The sequence below is a fragment of the Heliangelus exortis genome, chromosome 8, assembly GCF_036169615.1.
Source record: "Heliangelus exortis chromosome 8, bHelExo1.hap1, whole genome shotgun sequence".
NCBI lineage: Eukaryota > Metazoa > Chordata > Aves > Apodiformes > Trochilidae > Heliangelus > Heliangelus exortis.
Window position 1 is genome coordinate 26,036,100 of NC_092429.1, and position 19,904 is coordinate 26,056,003.

At 41.6% G+C, this 19,904-nt stretch overlaps 1 protein-coding gene across 11 annotated transcripts in view; it reads left to right on the forward strand.

The window, feature by feature from the left end:
* RABGAP1L (RAB GTPase activating protein 1 like) overlaps positions 1-19,904 on the forward strand; it is a 232,724-nt gene that overhangs the window by 206,371 nt on the left and 6,449 nt on the right. For 8 of the 11 annotated variants that reach the window (XM_071751126.1, XM_071751127.1, XM_071751129.1 and 5 more), the window contains 2 exons: positions 12,217-12,309; positions 19,596-19,706. In XM_071751126.1, the coding sequence (XP_071607227.1) occupies positions 12,217-12,309; positions 19,596-19,706 (204 nt within the window). Of the gene's footprint in view, positions 1-12,216; positions 12,310-12,595; positions 15,194-15,744; positions 16,584-19,595; positions 19,707-19,904 lie in introns of those variants that run through there. The other 3 variants (XM_071751128.1, XM_071751136.1, XM_071751135.1) reach the window with 2 other exon arrangements.

Below are 19,904 nucleotides of genomic sequence, written 5' to 3' on the forward strand. Positions count from 1 at the left end.
GAACTTTGTGCAGAAATCAGGATTATGTGCTGTTGCCCAGGTCACCTAAATCCTAGTTGCATTTTTCAATGGGAAATGTGAATTTTTCTAGTGGGAAGTGTAGCAGTATTCTTGTAGCTTTGCTTTGATGCACATAAATATCAGACAGTTAAACAGGATGTAGGTGATCTGAGATAAGGTTTGGTTAAATATGCTCCAAAGCAGCACTGTATGATTGCATTCCTCCAACAATTATTTTAATAAAACTAATCATTTTGCAAAATGACTGTGACACACAGTTGTTTTACTGTGTGGTCTTGCTTTCAAGATCTCAAGTTATTCTGAAAATACTTGACACAGACATGCAAAGCAGCTTATAAAAGTGGACTGCTGTGTAGTTTGCACATGAATTGACTAGTTTTACTCTAAAGAATTTCAATTCTCAGCTTATCTGCAGAAAATTTGGACTCGAGGGGTTACAAAAAGAGTGTACTAAGCAGTATAATCCTCTTAATCCAGAGCTGAAGGACATTCTTCTGGAAAGTCTCATTGTATTTTCATTTGCCTGCCTTGTTGTGTTCAGCTCTCTGTTCAGATGAATTATCAGCTCTTTCAGAGAAGTAAATCATGTTACACTCCAGCAGACTCTGCCATGATGGTTTCTAGGCTCTCAGTTCCCCATCAGAGCCCAACTGAGGAGGTTCAGAGCAGATGGGTGAACTGCATAGTAGGTGTACAACTGGGTGGGCTGGCAGAAGCACAGGGCATCATGGGCAGTGGGGTTGAAATGGAGCTGGCAGCTGGCTAAATTGGGTCTGGGGGCTAATACTATTTCAGATGTCAAAACCTTGGGCTTCAGGTTGTGGTGAACACGTGGGGTGACAGGTTTGCTGTTCAGAGGAACCTCAGCAGGAGGAAACTCCTGAGGGTTCAGCAAAGGCAGATGCAGAATACTGGGAAGAACTCCATCATCTTTGCAGGATGGGGACCAAATTTCTCTGTAGTGCAGAAAGGGCATTTGGGTTGGTGGTGGATGACACATGAGTGGGCACTGTGCCCAAGGCAGACTGTGCCCTACCAACAGCACAACACCATGCAGGGGAAATAAATGGGTGTTGCCTTCCACCCCACAGTTGTACAGCAGCACTGGATCCAGTTCTAAGCCAGAGGACAGGGGTATTCACACCCTAAAGCAGGGAAGGCAGTGGTTCAGCCCCATGAGGAAAGAGTGAGGGGGTTGGGGAAGCTTGGACAGCTCAGGAAGGGTCTAATTGCAGTCTCCTGCCACCTAAAAGAAGGTCCTTGAGAGGATGGAGCCAAACTCTGGCTCTCAGAGTGACAAGAGGAGGAGGGAGGGTTATGGTTTGCAGCAAAACAAATTCTGGGAAAGTCTTCTTGTGATTCAGGGCCCAGCCACTTGAACCATTTTGATTATGACCAATTTGGGGTTTTCTGCTCACACCTGCCTTCCTTCCAGTTTCATGAGCTTTTCTGCGATTTCTTTTACCAGTACAAATCTTCAGTATCCCCAGAAATCAAATGAATCATGTTTATGTGGATTAGAAAAAACAGCACGAGATATCACCTGAATTTTTGCTTATAAAAATTCTCCATTTTTATTCTGCTTTAAGGAGAATGTTCAGATGAATTATGAGTCAGCCCCACAACGTCATCTTCTTCCCCTGAAAGTCATCATTATTGAAGTCAGTGAAAAAAACCTGCTCTTATAAAGCTGAATAAATGGATCCTCTTATCAGACTGTAGTTTGCTTACTAATTTCTTAGATTTGAAAGTATGCAAAATGTATGCAAATATTAGTTTAGCTGCAGTTTTTCCTCATTAAGACTTCAACGATACCTTTGGATGTTTAAGCTAAACACATTGAAATAAAATCTCTTCCTTCCTTAGGTTTCCCATGGTTTAAAGTCTTGAAGTTCCAGCATATTTGAGAAAACTTGCATGGCTTCTGCAGTTTGAAACCCCCATATTTCTACTATCATATACAAATATCATTAGGTCAGGGAGGAGGTAGTTACCCTGTGACGGGCAAGCTCATGCCCACCTCTCTAAAACCAGACTTTGTTTTGGAGCAGACAAATAAATTATTTGTCTAATAAAGCTAGTGAAGTGCTTGTTAAATGTAGACAAATCTAGTGCTAAATGTGGAACTCACAAAGAGGTGGATGTTTTCTATTATCGTAATGTGTGCAGGGAAATAATTTTATTCTTGTTCAGGCTTATTTCACCTTCAGCACTCCTTTGTTATTAAATATGAAAATTAGCAATTGGGACTAAAACACGCTGGGTTCTTTATTTTTTTATTTTTGTGTTATGTTTTTATTTGTATTCCATCCCATTTGTTTCCTGCAGTCCTGAATGTGCAGCACCTATTCTGCATGTTGTTAATGGGGGGTAGAAAGTGTTGAAGGTGAACCCCCAGCCTTTGGTGTGGGGGCAGTGGCAGGACAGTCAGCTCCCCTCTGAGTGTGAGAAGCCCCAGCCCTGGGCTTTGCTATCTCATCAATGCCCATCAGCCTCCTGATTTCTGTCTCTCTTAAAGGCTCTGGGTAGTCCATGCTTGGAATCCAGGTTACCTTGCATGGAAATGAGGGAGGTGGTTGGTTCATCCTGTCCTCTCATTCACAGAGGTCAAGGCAAATCTTTATCTTCCCATTATCTGAGCTTCATCTCTTCCATCCAGCTTCATTTTTTTTAAAATTAAAATCATATTCAACACTTTTGGAAAAGCATCCAGCTCTCATTTGGCTGAAACAGGAGGTGGGGAAAAACCTTATTTCCCATGGTAATCTGTTAATCTCTCACTGTTTGAACTATGTATCTGTCTTCTCATTTAGATTCATCCTGGTTTCAGCTTCCCCTTTTAGTTCTGGAATGTGGTTTGGTGCCAGAGTACAGAGTTCTGTGCCATCATTTGTTATCCCTCCGAAGGTGCTTCCATGCTGTGACCAACTGGGCTGCCTGTGCTCTCCTGTGCAAACTGAGGAGCTTGAGCTTTACCCACCCTCCACATTCTGCCTTCAGCCCCTCCTTCCTGATGCCAACTTCTTGCTTGTATCAGTGCTTGAGTTGCTCTTGAGATTTTCCCTTCTAGATGATAAAGTAGAAGATCTATCAATTACCAATCATTGGTAATTAATTAGCCTGACAGGGCCTCAGCTAGAAATAATGGATGGGTACAGGTCTCTGCACAGTGGCCAACACAGCTGGCAGTGCTGCTGGTGGAGCTGGAGCTGGGGCTGGGAAAGAGCAGAAGGTTTAAAAACCCAAAAGGCAGCCTTGTATATAGAGGTTTGTGAGTCAGTGTGCTGCTTTGTCCCTCTCAGGGCTGACATGCTGTGTGGCTCTGTGGTCCCATCCCCAGGGATGCTCTCCAGCAGCTGCTTATACCACATTTTAATGGCTGACCACTATTTTCAAACTCTCCTGGCTTTCCTTTCTGCCAGCTCCATGCCAAGGGGTTCTGCAGGTACAAGAGAGGATGAAAGGTGCAAAACCTGAAGTCTCATTAAAGGTGTTGTGGAAACCTTCTCAGGAGATGGATTACAGAGATATTAGAGCAGGGTAAGTTGTAGCTGTTGCACTAAAACACTGTGCCATGATGCAGTGAGTGTTTCTGATAATCCTGGAGGTCCAACACTGTCCTATTTGTGCTTTTAAAATGCCAATCGTTTAACAAGTGGCTTAAAAAAAAAAATTGGGAATTTTAGGAGTTGTGTTTATGGAGCTGAGCAAGCAGGGGAAAAAAGCAAGGCTTTTGGTAAGATGTGGCAAAAGTTGTGTCAGTTGCTGAAATATAGATAAAAATACCTGATATCAACAGAGGGATTGTGGAGCCCTGAATCTAAGTATGTAATGGTTCAGCTTTAATATAGAAAAGATACGTATTTTCTGCTAGTGGAGTAATGCACTTAAAAGTAATTGGTATTAATAAATGGCGGGTTTAAAATACTTTTAAAAGTAATAAAAGGAGTTTTGCATCAAGGACCCCATCACACATCAGAGAAGCCTTAAGGTTGATTTTAAAGATGCAAATTTGAAATGTGAGAGCCTTGATACTGTGACACAGAATTGATCTAAAATAATGCTGTGAGGGTCTATACTGGTGTTTAACTTACCTGGGCATATTGCTCAGAATTGAGATGTCCCACTCACCACCTTAGGAGACACTCTTGTGCTGGGCAGGGAGTGTGTGACAGAAAACAGGATTTGGCTTGATAGTTTGGCAGAGTCAGAATCCAGCCTGAAAGGTTTTACAGCCACGTTAGCACCAATATTTAGAACCTGGTTACTGACCAGTCAGTAGCCTTGTGTTGGCAATGTTCTGTAAGTGTGATGGTGAGATAGGGCTCTCTTAGTTTCAGGATAAATGAGGCTGGAAAGCAAACCCTAACACATCATAGGGAAAGGTTCTTTCTTTGTTAAGTGATGCAAGAAAATCTCTGGGGACTTTTTTTTCTAAATTTTTTATTGTCTTCTCCCAAGGATGGTGGTGAATATTGCACCTGCTTGCCATTCTGTTCTATTGTTGTGATGTGATTCCAAGAATCCAAGATGCCAAGAAATGCAAGCATGGGTTAGATCTAAATCAGAATCAGTGATGATCCTCAAAATGGGAGAGAGCTGAGGGTCTGATTTTGCACAGTCACCAAGGATATGTATAAAACCTTTTGCACCAAATGCTGTGTACCAAAAGGTGTATGTATATAAGACACACAAAATCACATGGAACTGTGATTACAGGTCTGTGATTATAACTGTGATTATAACCTTAGGTTATAAGGTACAAACAAATAAATTCTGCAATGAAAAACCTGCTCCTGTTCATAAACCCCGTGCTCTCTGGAGCAGGGCAGTGTCCCAGTATCAGCTCCCCCAGGGATCTTGACCCTGATCTGTGGCCTCAGGATATGTAAGTAGTCATTTATTTACATCATATATTTACATCTTTTGTAGCAGAAATCCTGTTGTTCAGGCATTCTTTTAAATTGTGCCAGATAATAAAAATGACCTGTATACAGACAATTTTTCATTTAGAATGTTTCAAATCTTGGTCTCCTTAACCACAACATTCCTGTTGACCAAAGCCAACTTAAATGCAAAATGGGTGCTTGCTCACAAAGTGGATATAGCTGTTTCCTTTCCCTGTGTGTGTGGCAATGCTAAAGCCCTTATCTCTACAGAGAGAGAGCACTTTTTGTCTGGGTGAGATTCTAGAAATTAGCTGCAAGTATATTTAAAAAATCAGCTATTTTCAAGCCCTGATTTTGAGCCACCTTTTCTTTTTTTTCTTTTTTTTCTTTTTTTTTTCTTTTTTTTCTTTTTTTTTCTTTTTTTTCTTTTTTTTTCTTTTTTTTTCTTTTTTTCTTTTTTTTCTTTTTTTTCTTTTTTTTCTTTTTTTTCTTTTTTTTCTTTTTTTTCTTTTTTTTCTTTTTTTTCTTTTTTTTTCTTTTTTTTTCTTTTTTTTTTCTTTTTTTTTCTTTTTTTTTTTAATGGATAAGATACCCTCGATACCTCAAGATTAAAATGAATTTCTGAATGCTAAAAACAAATTTGGGGATCTGAAGAGGAGTGTTTTTGTCAAACCTCAGCCACAAATCAGAACATCCTTTCCTTGAGCCTTTTTCTCTTTTTTTTCAGCTGCAGATTCCTCAGCAATCAATATATGGGTTTCTCTAACATGAGCACTGTGGTGAATGCAAAAGTACACACCAGTGGTTGGAGCTACAGTTCAGGGAATTCAGATATCATTCTCTTTTCCTGTGTTTCCAGGGGATTGTTGTACAATGAGGCTTATTTAATATCTCTTGTTCTGAGCTTACTCTTTAAACTGAGTTAACTGTATTGCTAACTGAGCCTAACTGAGCAGATCTTTAAACAGCGAGGCTGTGGAAGAATAATGTGATATGTCAGGTTCAGCAAGTTTAGTTAAATGGAAATACATTGTAGAGATTAAAATCTGACAGAAGGATCTGGTGTTGTAAATCATCCAGCATTACTGACAGCCACTGCTATTTTGCATCCCAGTTAGTTGTGCAGGTGTTCTGTACGTTTTGCAACCTGTCTTTCCCTTCTTTTTATAAATTCCGATAGGTGTGTCAGTTTCATTTGTGATATTTTGATAATGAACCGATTTGGAAGAATTAAATAAAACCTCCCAGCAAAGCCAGTTTCCTTTGCCTCCAGCCAGCTTTCAAATTATATCCGTTACCTTGAGAACTCTCTTCAGAAAGTCTTAACACTAACAGAGGTGGCAATGAGGGGCCTTGCAGAAGGAAAACTCTGCCCTTGCAAAAGGAAGGGATGCTTGGGTGTGCTGGTGTGGAGCAGGATGCTTTGCTGATATAAAAAGAACTTTTCTGTCAAGTTCTGTGGATAGAAATACTGTTCTGCAGCCGGCATTCAGACAGGAACACATTAAGCAGGTGATCTCTCCAACACAATGTATGTTTCCAAGGAATTTGAGGGAACATCACCTCCTACAGACAGAGATGGTAAAATAGCATCTGACATTTGGGGCTTTTATTGTTCTGTATGCAGCACCTGAGTTCATGGAGAATAACAGCACCACTACTGCCCCAAGAGATGGTTCAGGAAGGGCATTCTCATCAGATGATCTGTGAGAGGCTGTCTTTATAATCACATTGCCCCAAAACCAGAGTTTATATGATGTGTAATGGGACTTGTTGTGTGTTTTAGATTGGGAGGGATGTCTGGGTCCTGAATGAGATGCTGGAGGTAGGTGAAACGGGTGGGGGCTGTTCCACTTGACTTCAGACAATTTGTTATCAGCGGTCGCTTCACTGCATGGTGACAGAACAAGAAATGGGAATTCTTCAAGGTGTGCTCCAGCTTGTGAATTTTCTTTAGGCAGCAGCTGATTTTAATGCCTACATTTTTTTTTTCTGCAAAAGTAGACTGTAGATTTTCTTCTCTCCAGACTACCCAGTGCAAATGGGGTTTTGTTAGAAGTTATGATTTGCTCTTTTTCCTCCCAGATTTCATGCTTGTGGCTAATACCTCACTGGAGATACGGGTGTTCAGATGATATTGTGTCTAAATACCACGTCCCTCTTGCCCCCTTCAAAGTCTAATCCAAAAGACAAGTTGGTTGTGTCAACGCATTACTGTGGGTTTTGTTCTTCCTTTTCCATCCCTGAATCCTCCCAAAAGACAAATTAATTGCTTACTTGCTTCTGAATCTTACTCCCAATGACAGACAGTGCAGGATACTTCTTCATGCCTTTTGGTAACTGCTTTTTCTTAAAAGGATGATGGAGTTATCCATAGCAATGACTGCACAGACCAGGAGAGCACCAACTCAATTCCTTGCTATGCTTTTGTTACATTAAAGCCTTAATTTGGTCTAAATAAGTGTTTACTTAAATAGAGGTTTGAACGTGATTTAATTACCTTTTAAATATGAAGTATTAATTAGAACAAATTAATGCTTTGAATGGGAACTGGGACAGTGCACAAGATCTGCCTGCAGCAGGAGGAAGAGCCTGGGCTTATTCTGGAGACAGCAGCCTAAGGAGAAGATGGGCTGAAGTCACTCTCTGCTTGCTCTCAGTGCTTGTCAAAAAGAAGCTTGGGGTCTCTCACATCAGTCATCAGCACCCAGTGTAGCCCTGTTTTTGGAGAGGTGCAAATACCCCACCTCAATCTTGAAATACCAAGCAAATCCATCACCAGTAACTGAAAATTAACTCACCTGCTTCACAGAATGGGAAAGAAAAGCATTACACTCTTTGTTCCTTGTCTTTTTTCTTTGTTTTTCCTCCCACATTGAGGTAAGAACTGAAGAGGAAGAAAAAGAGTGCAGAGATCACAGAATATTGGTTAGATTGTTAGTGTGATGGTATAATGTCTTTTTTGAGTGTTTATGCAGTGCTAGATAGAGAAAAGAAGTGGGACTCTGGGAAAGAGATGCTCTTCTCATCTGGGACTGTAGTTGTGCTGGAAATTAGAAGTCAGGTGATAGGATTTTTCTGTCTGGATCAGCCTCTGGCTGTCTTCAATATGTTTAGGAAATCACTTTACATCTCTGCTTCTATTTCCTTGGCTGTCAAATGAACATAATGATTACTACCTTCCTCTGAGTGCTGCTGCTTCATTAGAGCAATAAAACATTTGGGAGGCAGGAGTCATAGATGTGTGATTTATTAATCCAGCAAGGTCAGGCTGAACTGTCTGTAGACAGCTAAAGAAATTGCAGAATGAGGTAAAGGTCTCCTGGAGCTCAGTGGCTGCTGATGCTCAGCATGCTGCCTGCATGCAGGTTTGCCAGAGGAGGTGAAACAGATCTTTCCAGCCGTTTCTGAACAGGGAGGCAGCTAACAGCAAGGTGGTTTTTGTTTTCTTCCCTGCCATGCTTCACCTCATTGCTGTGAGTCCTTTGAGTGTTCAGAGGTCTGTTGGTTTTTTTCAGATACATGTTTTGCTTGTTTAGTTCTTCTGCATGGATGTTTTATTAAGATGCTCTGCATGGCTTTTTCTGTACATGTGAAGAGTTGTGACATGATTTCATGCTTAAACCCAATAAAATAAAATTAATCAAGATAAGATACTAAGATAAACAGATGAGCAATATTTATAAACCATAAGAGTCTACTAAATTTGATAACCATCCATTCTAGTCAGTATGCCCCATGGTGCTAAAGAAAGAAAGAATCAATATTGCAGAAGCTTTTACAGAAAATTTATGAGTACACTTTGTTCAGCAGCAGTCAACGAAGATTGAAGCATAGCTAGCTCTGTGCACTTAGGAAAGGGCTTACCCTTGTCAAATTCACAGGCTGTTCAAGGGAAGAAGTAAATTGGGGAATATGGAAATGGTATTTTAAATTTATTTATTTAATAAAATATACCCAGAAGAACAAAGTGCTGTAATAAATTATCAGACTCCTTTGAGTAATGTAGCTCAGTAGACAGGAACAGTGAAGCAGAGTCCCTGACACAGTTATGAAGTATACCTGCTCAAGTTTGTATTTTCTGGGATAAGTGGATTAGTATGGACTGGAATAGGAATAGGAATTCCTCCCCAACTCTGATCCCTCCCTTAAGATACACTTCCACTGTGTTTAAGTACTTCTTTCCAGGGAAGAAATAGATACTAACCTGTAAGTCACAATGGTCTTTCAAAAAGCAGGGAACCCATTTTTTGTGTCACAACATGATGCTGATACCCTGACCACCTTTAGTGATTTGATCCCTGTTTCAGGTATCATTTACTGTCAATATTGCTCAGAAAGCATTGCCAGGCTGTGTGCTTGCTGGAGAGCATCTCAGGCACCTTGAGCACAGCCATGGGCAGCTCCAGGAAGGATGTTAGAGGGAGCTTATCTCTCCTCCAGCCACACAGGACCCACACGTGGTCCTGCTTACAGCTATGAATTAAAATGGAAGAACAGATAAGTAAGAATGGTTGGTGGAATGAATTAAAGCATTAAGAATGAGTTGTGAGTGGATACAGGGACTGAATACAGTGGAAGGTGGAGTTAAACAAAGCAGCTGACTCATTCTCCCTGCTCATCACAGGGGGTTTGATGCACCGTGTTCAGACTGCATGTTAAATTCTTCCACATCTCAGTAGAGAATTTGGCAAAATCAGAGAAATAAGGCTGCTCTCAGGAAGCCTTAAAAAAATTAGCAATCAAGGAGAGCTGCACAGCACTGGGTGTGTTACCAAGGAGCAGCAGCATCTCTTCATGCACAGGCTCAGCCTGCTAAGGGACAGCTATGGCACAATTCTCAGTGTAGGTTTTTGGGTCACAGCAGTGCTCTATGCCCCATTTGCTCTCTTAGTAAGGGTTATTTGCTCAGATCATTACATCTCCTGTTTCTTCAGATGGTGGGACTCAGAAGTCTCATGTGGCTGCGTGGCTGGGAGCCTTGTCTCTCCCTGTCTCTGTAGTTATACTTAACTTCTGTGCACTCTAAAGACTTTACTGAAAAGCATCAGGAATAAGGACAATCTTTGGTTGAACACATCATCATCTAAGGTGAGCTTATGTTGCACCTTCCTGCCATACTGCACTCAAATGTTTATCTTCATTTTCTGCTGGTTCGTACTGGAGCATAAAACTCCACAACAGTGTCCTCAGAACACCACAGCCTGGGAGCCCTGAGCTGCTTCTCTCAATAAACATCGTGGAAGGAGGGAATAGACCAGGCTTCTGATATGTGGTTGGCTCACTTCATTTAGAGTGCTACTTTGAAATTATTTCTTATTCTTGAATATTAAGGAGCCTCAATAGTTTCAAGTTGCAGCTAAAACAAAACTGAGTATCTTGAATGCTGCTTAGCTGAAATGTAAAAAAGTACCTCTGATTTAATCAAGTTCATTTCATTGTGTCTTGTACTACAAAGTGTAATTGAAGTGAAAATCTCTTGTATGCTTATATGAAGTCCTTCATGTCCTTAGGTTTAACCTTTCCTCTTTGCTTTCTTTAATGGGGCTGGTTGAAGATTTCCTCAGTAATTGTGGATATTGGTGCTGCTTTATCAGTGCTCCCTGTGCTTTGCACAGCATGGCTTTCATGTTTTCTACTTGTCCTTCCACAGGCCTCTGCAGCAAGACAGAGCAGTTGCTTGGTCCCTTCCTGTACTGCAGAGGGAAGGACATAGAATCATAGAATTGGCTGGGTTGGAAGGGACCTCTGAGATCAAGTCCAACCCTTGATCCACTACCACTGCCGTTACCAGACCATGGCACTGAGTGCCACATCCAGTCTCTTTTAAAATATCTCCAGGGACGGAGAATCCACCCCTTCCCTGGGCAGCCCATTCCAATGTCTGATCACCCTCTCAGTAAAGAAATTCTTTCTAATGTCCAACCTAAACCTCCCCTGGCACAACTTGAGATCATGCCCTCTTGTCTTGCTGAGAGTTGCAAGGGAAAAGAGCCCAACCCCCCCCTGGCTCCAACCTCCTTTCAGGGAGTTGTAGAGAGTGATGAGGTCTCCCCTGAGCCTCCTCTTCTCCAGCCTGAACACCCCCAGCTCCCTCAGTCTCACCTCATAGGACTTGTGCTGGAGTCCCTTCACCAGCCCAGTTGCCTCCTTTGGACCTGCTCCAGCACCTCAATCTCCTTCCTAAACTGAGGGGCCCAGAACTGGACACAGTACTCAAGGTGTGATATACCATATTAGGCTGAAAACCAGCAAAGGGAAAATAACACCAGAAATATATTTAAATATGTACCTCTGCTTGGTGGCACTAATTTATTGCCCTGAGGTAAGGTGGCAGTGGCATGGCCTGACACCTGGAGCTAGTGAGACAGGGTGAATATATAGGCAAGAGGAGCAGATACATAACTGGTCCAGGAAAAATGTGTTTACAGGTCATCCTGGCACATGGAATTGAGGGATCTCTCCAGGTGACCTGGCACTCAGCAGGACTGGCTTCTTGTTTTACAGTGGGGACAACGCTACCAAAGGTCTCCAGGGAGAGATGGGATTGCTGTGTACCAAATTAAAGGATGAAAGTAAAGCAGAGCATTTCTATACTTGTGTTAATAAACACAGGTGTTCTTTGTGTACCTTGTTTGAAATTGAAGCTGTGGTTTCCTAGAAATCAAGCTGCCTGAGCTTTCCATGAGATTGTTGACAGAGTTTGGGTGTGATTTCTGTGTGGTTGCCTCACTGGTTCCCTACAGTGGCTGGAAGCGAGCACTGCAGCATCTCCACCTCTGCCTAGGAGGGGTCTGAGGCCAGACTCCATGAGGGCATTGGTTACAAGCTATAATTTAAACATTAAGACTCTTTCAGCAGTAAAAATCATTGCTTGGATCTCCTCCAGGGAATTGTGCAGAACTTTGGCATGCGTGCTTCTTTCTTCTAATACCTTTTTTTTTTTTTTTTTTTCTTTTTTTTTTTTAGCAAGTTCTCTTGCTAAAGTATTGTTTTGGTGAATAGTAGCTATGAAATCATATTTCCCTCTTCCCTGCTCTCCCTCTCCTGTTGTTCACACTCTTGTTTTCCCTTAAATATTTGAATAATTAACAACAGTAGGAGCAGAATGGTTTCTGTCAATGTGAAATGTATTGGTAAGCCTTTGATGTGGCTTGCTGAGTAGGGAAGGGGGGGGCAATGGGGAATGACTGTTCAGCAGCAATTTCCAGCACTTCCTTGGCTTCCTGCTTGCAGGGAGAGCTTTCAAACAGCCTTTCCGGTGTTCCTCTAATCTTTAAACACGTTTTCCAAATCTGTTCCACAGGTGCCAACCAAAAAGCTGAAGAAATATGAGAGAGAGTACCAAACAATGCGAGAGAGTCAGCTGCAGCAGGAAGATCCTATGGACAGATACAAGGTATGGGACATGCTCTGTGGGAACCTGGTTCATTGGCCAAATCTTGTGCCGCAGTTCTGATTAAGCAGTGGTGCATGTGCTGTTCTCAGCTCTCCAGGATGTGCCAGTGCAAGCTTTAGGGAACTTAAGTGGTAGGTGAAGCTCATCCCCTTTCTTGAACAAGCCCTTTGAACACTTGGACTTAGTGGGTTTTTTTCCCCCCAGGAATATTTTGATCACAATTTGTGATCAAGACATCTGCAAGACATCTGCAAGTAGCCACATATAATATTTTTCTTTTTTTCAGTTTATATGTTTGTAGGTAACTCTCCTGCTGTTGCACTTTTACGGGAGATCTTCATGAGACGCAGAAACAAAGGGTGATTCTCAGCCTCAGACACAGAAAGGAGAAAATAAACATTGTTCTAGCACAAGCTGTGTGCAGTGGCATCCACAGAGACTTTTGGAAGATGAACTCTTCCTTGACTGATGCGATCCTTGTTACTCATCTCTCATGATACCAAGTGGTAGTAGGTTTTTGTTCATACAGTGCCTAGTACAGTGGGACCCAGAGCTCTCTTGAGAGTCCCAAGGTACTACTGCAATAGACTTAACAGTGATAGACACCCTGCTTTAAAGCAGAAATAAAGGTTCAATTATTAAACTGATCGCTTGAGAATTCACAAAAAAAGGGTAATTATTTAATTTTGGATCAGCGTTGCTTATCTTTCCAATGTATTTGCTTTTATTGTCACTGCTGCATTCTGTCACCATGGATTTTTGTATGATGGAGGCTCTGCCTCTTAGGCGTATATTTCACTTAGTGTTCAGGATCCATTTATTGCTTATCCTGGTTTGAAAAATTCAGTTTTCTGTAGGTGAAGCTGCTAGAGATGAAGCATTCCTCTCCCCATTGCCCAGGAACTGACATTGCTTGCATATACCTGTGTTGTTTTCCTGCTGTTCTTCATTGTGCCTTAATATGTTTAGTGATATTGCAGTTGGTACGGAGTCTGGCAGGAGTGTGAAGTAGTAAGTAATGATACAGGGTGCAACCAGTTTACATGGTTTGTTAATGTAAGGGAAGTTCACCATGTTCAGAAAACCAGAGCGTGAAAATCTGTAGTGAAAGACTATGCTGTAATTCATGAATGTGACAAGATAGAGTTACAGGTACAAAGAAACTACGACTGACTTTTGTTTAAAAAAAAATTTGCCTGTGAAAAAAAAATGTTTTGAGTGTAGTTCTTTTGATGTCAAAGGGTGTAGATTTTGTTGTTCCTGAGAACCTGGACTCCTGAAGGAGCCAAGAACCAAGTGTGGCCTATGTAGAAAATTACACAGCTTGCTGCTGATTAACTTCTAAGTATTTTTCCAGTGCTTCACTTACAGTGCTGTGGGATTAAAATAATAGTTAGAAAACAAATAACGCTTCTTTACAGCCCCATGGAGGCATATTAGCCGGTTAACCTTGGGCAATGGACGGTGAAGAACATTATTCCCAAGCTGCAAATGAGGCTGTAGGAAGTGACTCTGGCTACTTTTTATGTGAGTCACTGTCACATTCAAGATCACAGCCTGGGGTTTTGGCTTGTGCTTTTGCAACTCACTGTAGTTGGTTTTGTTTTTTCACTAAGCTGGGCTGTGTCTGGTGCTCTTAGAGATGCTGGGATTAGGGAGACTCCCTGTAGCAGCTTAGTTGCACATTAAGTTCAAAGTTTGGATTCATTCTTCAGCTGATGGGTGTCACAGAGGAATGCTTGTAAGTGTTCACTGTTCTTCTCTCACTTGTTTGATTGTATTCATGTGCCAAGCTCAGGTTGGTAGGAATTGGTATTCCTACCAGTGTAGGAGTGTTACCACCAAGGGGTAGCGAGAAACTCAACCTGTATGGATCCTTAAATTATGGCTCTGCATCCCCTGTGTTTACAAAATGCATTTAATTTTGTTAGCAGCAGTGCCAGACTTTGCCCAGCCAGACTTGGTTTGGGAAAGGACTGAGTCAGTATTGCCTCTTGGCTCCCCCTGACCTTGTACACCCTGCGTATGCTGTGCCCTTTAGCCCTGCATCTTTGTAATTTTTACAGTTTATCTTCCCAGAACAGAAGTTTTTGGTTTACTGCCCAGGAAGGTGATGTGTCTTTGAGGGGATTGCTGGAGTGGAGATCCCTGCAGAATATTCCTCTCACAGGTCCAGAAGGAAAGTGGCTTTCAGTCTGTTGGTTGTTTCTTGCTCTAGTCAGTAGTTTTTGTTGTTTGCAGTGTGTTACAGTTTTTATTGCTGGCAGAGATTTGTCAGGACCACAGAGGCACTGGCACTGCTGTGTTACAGTGATTCTTGAGTAGGACACCTCCCCATTACCGTAGAGCAGACCCACAGAGAGACTCCAGGAAAGCTAAGGGGGGAGCAGCCACTGCCACCACCACCACCACCACCTCCTCCAGGTCCATCCCACTGCGCTGTGAGTGGTGCAGAGGGATCTGTGGGGGAGCAGGCACAGCTCTGGTGTGTGGGGATGGTTGTCACCCAGGCTTCAGGGGACACTGGGGATGAAGTGGATCAGTGTGAGAGCACAGAGCACTTCTTCCTCTGCTCCCCAGTTCTCACCTCCTGGATGTGTTCCAAAGCACAGGGTATATGGGGCTGAGCACAGAGAGATGCTCTCTGCCTGCAGACAGATGGGTATGTCCAGGCAGGATGCTTCTTCAATCCCACCAATCCCAAAATCTCCACAAACTCCAGAAAAGGGCTTTTTTTGCAACAATTGGCCTGCCATTAACCAGTCGTGTTTTCTTGACAGGTGAAATTCATGTCCTACAGTAAGCTCTGCTCCTGCTCAGCTTGTATTTTACATGCTGATTGTGATTTGATTTACCAAAAGAGCAGTATTAAAGAGTGCTATTATTTTTGGTGTTTGTTTCCTTCTGTATCTACAAGTATTATTTAGCAAAAGTGCATTTTGATAAACACCTTTTCCCTTTATTTTCTATTACGTACAACAAATGACCACTGACATTTTTGTCAGATTTTCGAAAAGTTGCAAATCTGAATATATTCTAAATTGCTGTTTGTCAACAAATTTCATGACTTTTGGTTATAATAAATTACAAATTGCCTATGGAAGCCAGGAATAAAAGTAAGTAGCATCTGCAGTAAAAATAGTGATATAGTTCAGATTGATATTTTTTAATATATTATAAGGGGGGTTTTGTGTTTGGGAACATCTGTAATAGGGTTTTGGATAACTTGGTGAGAAATTACCAGTGTTGAGTTTAGGACTTCTTGATTTAAAATAAAGAGGATATAACTATGAAAAGAAGGGCTGGAGTTTTGCAAGCAAACTCTGCTTGTGGCCACAGTTCCATTCTGAGGGGAGAAATGCCTTTTCCTCTGTGGACTTTGTTGTGCAACACATAAGTTGCCTCTCTGAATAAATGTGTAATTTGGAAATGACAGCCTTTTGTGTGTTTGAAGTGGAAGCAAAAATTAACATGCTGGTCATTATTATCTAGAATCATGGTAACTGAATGGTACCTACCATGAGGAAAAACAAAACTAAATGGTGATCGTTGTTTGTGGTTTTTTTTTTTAAAGAGTGTGGCTTGGGAATGTCTCTTCAGAGTCAACAAACAGAAACCACAAACCACCTCCAGGAGCCTCTGTGTTGCTTTCCAAGAGAGGTTTTCCTGGAGAGTTTGCTGTAAAACCCTTTGGAGTTTTTATTTGGAGGCTCACAGTGTTTTTCTTCAGTGCCTTTCCACCATGAGGAGCCCTTTCGAATGGGCTGACCGAGACTTCGGTTTGCTCGCATCCCAAAAAGTGTATTTTAATCAGTGTTTTCTTTCCACCACTGAGGATCTGCTTATGCCCAAAGATCTGGGGGTTGGGTGTTTGCTCATTGGAAAATGTGACACTGAATTTGGTTAACAAGGTCTGTGACTGGTTACACCCTGCTTGAGTAGCAGCATGCAGCGGATGCATCATCGGCACTAATCCTGTCGGGAATTGCTCCTTGGTGCTGGAAGGGAGTAAAGTGTGGAGTTCAGCCTTTCAGTCCTCCTGAGCTGAGGCTTGCCTACTACTTTGAAATTTACCTTTTTTCTGCCCAGTATGTGATGGAAGCTGAAGTACATCCTCTTTAAAGCTTAGAACCAAAAACCCACTGAAGAATCAGCACTTTTTTTTTTTTTTTTTTTTTTTTTCTTTGTTGGTATTAAAAGGTATTTTATGTCCTGTTTTCACTGTCTTTACACCAATGGTTGAAAGCAGTAATTGGTCTGTGACTTTGCAGGAGGTAAGTTTACTTGTGTTTGTATGTATCAGTGGTGTTTGTCCCTTTTGGAAATGCAGTATCCTCCTTTTAAAAGCTAACCAGAGCTCACCAGCTGCATTTTGTAACAAAAAGGGGGAATTTGGGAAAGAAGACTCTTATTTAACTGAGGCTAAGCAGTGCCAAAGAGAAGGAAATCATTGTCATAGTAAATTGTTAGTGTGGCGTAGAGAAAAGGCAGGACACTGTATGTTTACACCAAGGACAGCAGGTCTGACAAGTTGGCTTATGCCAGGTTACAAAATGCTGTCTGTGATGCGAGTCCTGCTGTAAGGAACCAGCTCCATCTGTTTGAGCTTTGTGCCATTGCAAATGGTGTTTTATAAAACCCCAGAAACGTTTCAGAGCCATTGGAAATAGTTTCCTCCATAGGAAGAGTGCTGTTGGTCGTTTTTGTCATTACTGTGTAATGTTAGGTTTTATTGAGACTTAAGCAGACTGAGTTTCCTCCTGAGGAAGGAGGCACTTTTTAACTGCTAGAACTGGGGGGAGGAGCTGGAAAAGCTGAAAAAAAACCTCACCTAATCGTGCACACTGCCCTGTGTGGAGGAAGAATAAAGGTGGCTCTATAGGAGACTTTCGGGTGGAAATTAAAAGTATGGTGAAAGAGATAAAAACATCTCTTAGCTGTTGACTGGATGCCCAAGGTAAGAGATCTTTAACTTACTAAAAACATGCCATGTTTATCCTAGTTTAGGAGGAGGATAGTGCATTTCCAACCACTTAGCTTGCTCACCCACTTGTCTGTGAATGCAAAGCAGGAACTTTCAACTTCACACCGTGCGGCTTTGCTTTGCGGACACTGAAGCTTTTGGCAAAAGCATAGCAAAAATATGAAAGCAGCAAAATTCCTTCTGGGATAGCTTGTGGAAGTTTTAAGGATTTGTTGATTTCTCTCTCTAAGCAACATCTCTCTGAAAAGGTATCGGTGCTGCAGCACATGGCAGCAATACTGCCCCGGTTCAGTCCCAGTTTTTAGGTGAACTCAAGTGATTTTTTGACAGGTGCTCACTGGCAGAACTGGTCTGTAATAGTCTACATTTCTAAGATATTCTGAACAAAATACAGAAGTAAGGACACATTGAAACATTTTTTAGCTATTATTAAAACCTCCCATTTTGTTTTATACTTTAAGGCATATGTTATCCCACAGAAGAATTTTACTTTTAAACCTTGTCCCAAACAGAATGTAGTGCAATTAAAATTAAATAAATTGCCAACGTTATCTGTCTCTCAGCAGTGTTTTTCCACTGTGTTGAAACAAAAGTGTTTTTACGTAGTTTCTCTAACAAAACAAGTTATTTAAAGTACATTTTTTTAGAAAGGAAACAAACTTACTTTCCTGTACAGGGCAGTGTATAATCTCTTGCACAACAGGGCCACATCAAGAGAGTATTTGCAGAGGTTCTGCTTCCTGCCACAGAGGAAGCTCCCACACAGTGAGACCTTTTTTAGCATCCTCTTAGAACTGTAGTTGTTGTTTTTTCAGACAAGAACGCAAATGTTCTTGTAACAGAAATGAAAATTGCAGTTTCATGGTGGTAAGGTTGGAAAGAAAAAAAATATCTGAGTGTAACTGGTGAGCAGAAGGAAGAGGTAGGTAACATAGTTATGCAAAGAAATCACATTTTCCAGGAAGGCATTCACTAAACAACTATAGGAAATTTTTTTCTGTCTTCAATGCTGATGTATCTTCTCATTTACTGTTGGTTTTGGTTTGGTTTGGTTTTTTTGTTTTTTTTTTTTACTTTGGAGAACTTGTTTTTTGTTTTTTTTTTTGGAGAACATTACTTAGCTTTCAAGTGGGCACAGGTCCTTTTTGAAATGTCAGCATGCACGTTGTTGTTCCTTCACCTATGAGTTTCCATAAGAACTTGGTATTTTTTCATGAGTTTCCATAAGGCACAGATTCCCTTTTCAGTCTCTTTTGGGGTGAAAGATTCATGGTCATTGTATGACTGAAGGCCAGCACATTTTTTTTTTCCTCTTAAAATCCATTTGAGGTTTTTAGGCATCTCCAGCTCTCCCACCTGGCCCTGTTTTGAAGATGAACATGTGTGTTTGATGTGGCCTCCTGGAAGTCCCCTGACCCACAGACTCCTTCTGAATATGTTTCTGTTTCTCAGTCCTAGGAGAACAGTCACTGAAATTGATTTAAAAAAACAAACAAAACAAAACCATACAAGGTGAATTACTACTGTCCATTCCTCTCCAGTGTGCCTACTTACTATAATTAGTGCTCTGTGTAGTTAGGTCTGCCTGCACAGAGTGGATAGGGAAACAGCAGGCTCTGCGTTTTTTTCTTGCTGTGCACTGCCTACTGATCAGGGCCTGGGTCTCCGCTCCATCTGTCACTTTTTTTTGGCAGGTATCCCATGAAACCTGCACTGTTGTCACAGACCCAAAGGACAAAGAAAGTGCACACAAAAGGAAATACTGTGTATGTGAGCTGTGGGGGGTTCTTGCTAAATGCTGCTCTTTAGTGGTCTTGCAGAAGATGAGAAGTTGGCACTGCAGTATCTACAAATTGGGCCATTTTTATGGATTTCCACAGACAAAAATTTGCAAAACAGAGCAGGACAGCTTTCTACATTCAACTGGAAACATTATTATGAGTATCTTTTCACTGGTCCCTGTTCTCTGTGGCTGGGTGGGATCTTGTCTGCCTGATTTCTTTTGATGATGAGCAAACAGAAACCAAGTGCCTTTGTGGAGAGGACTGTGTTTAATTTTAACAGAGAAACCCTGCAATCAGTGTGTCACTTCTGTGGCACAACCATAACCATCAGGATGTAAGTGGAATCGCTGCATTTGCACTGCTGGCTTAATTCACTCTTGTTTCCCAGAGCAGCAGTCCTGTCTTAATGTGCACTCTTGCCTTCTTAGTGTTTTACACACACAATATACTCTCTTATTGCTCTTTAATATTGATGAGGATTAACTTCTGTTTTTCTGGTTGTTCTTTTCTTTCTGCAGAGGGAGAACCGCAGGCTCCATGAAGCAAGCATGAGGCTGGAGCAGGAAAATGATGACCTTGCCCATGAGCTTGTAACAAGCAAAATTGCCTTAAGGAATGACCTTGACCAGGTAATTCTTACAGAGGTGGAATGTTAGAATGCGTGGCAGCACCAGTTCTAGGAGTCCAGTTGTGCTCTCAAGTGAAAGCATGAACACATCATTCAAGGCAGTGTTATTTGAGTCTTTGTTTGCCTGAAAATCTCATTCCTAATGGCAGTCAAAAGTCACATTTCCACTTGTACACAACTGTAGGCACTCCCAGCAGTG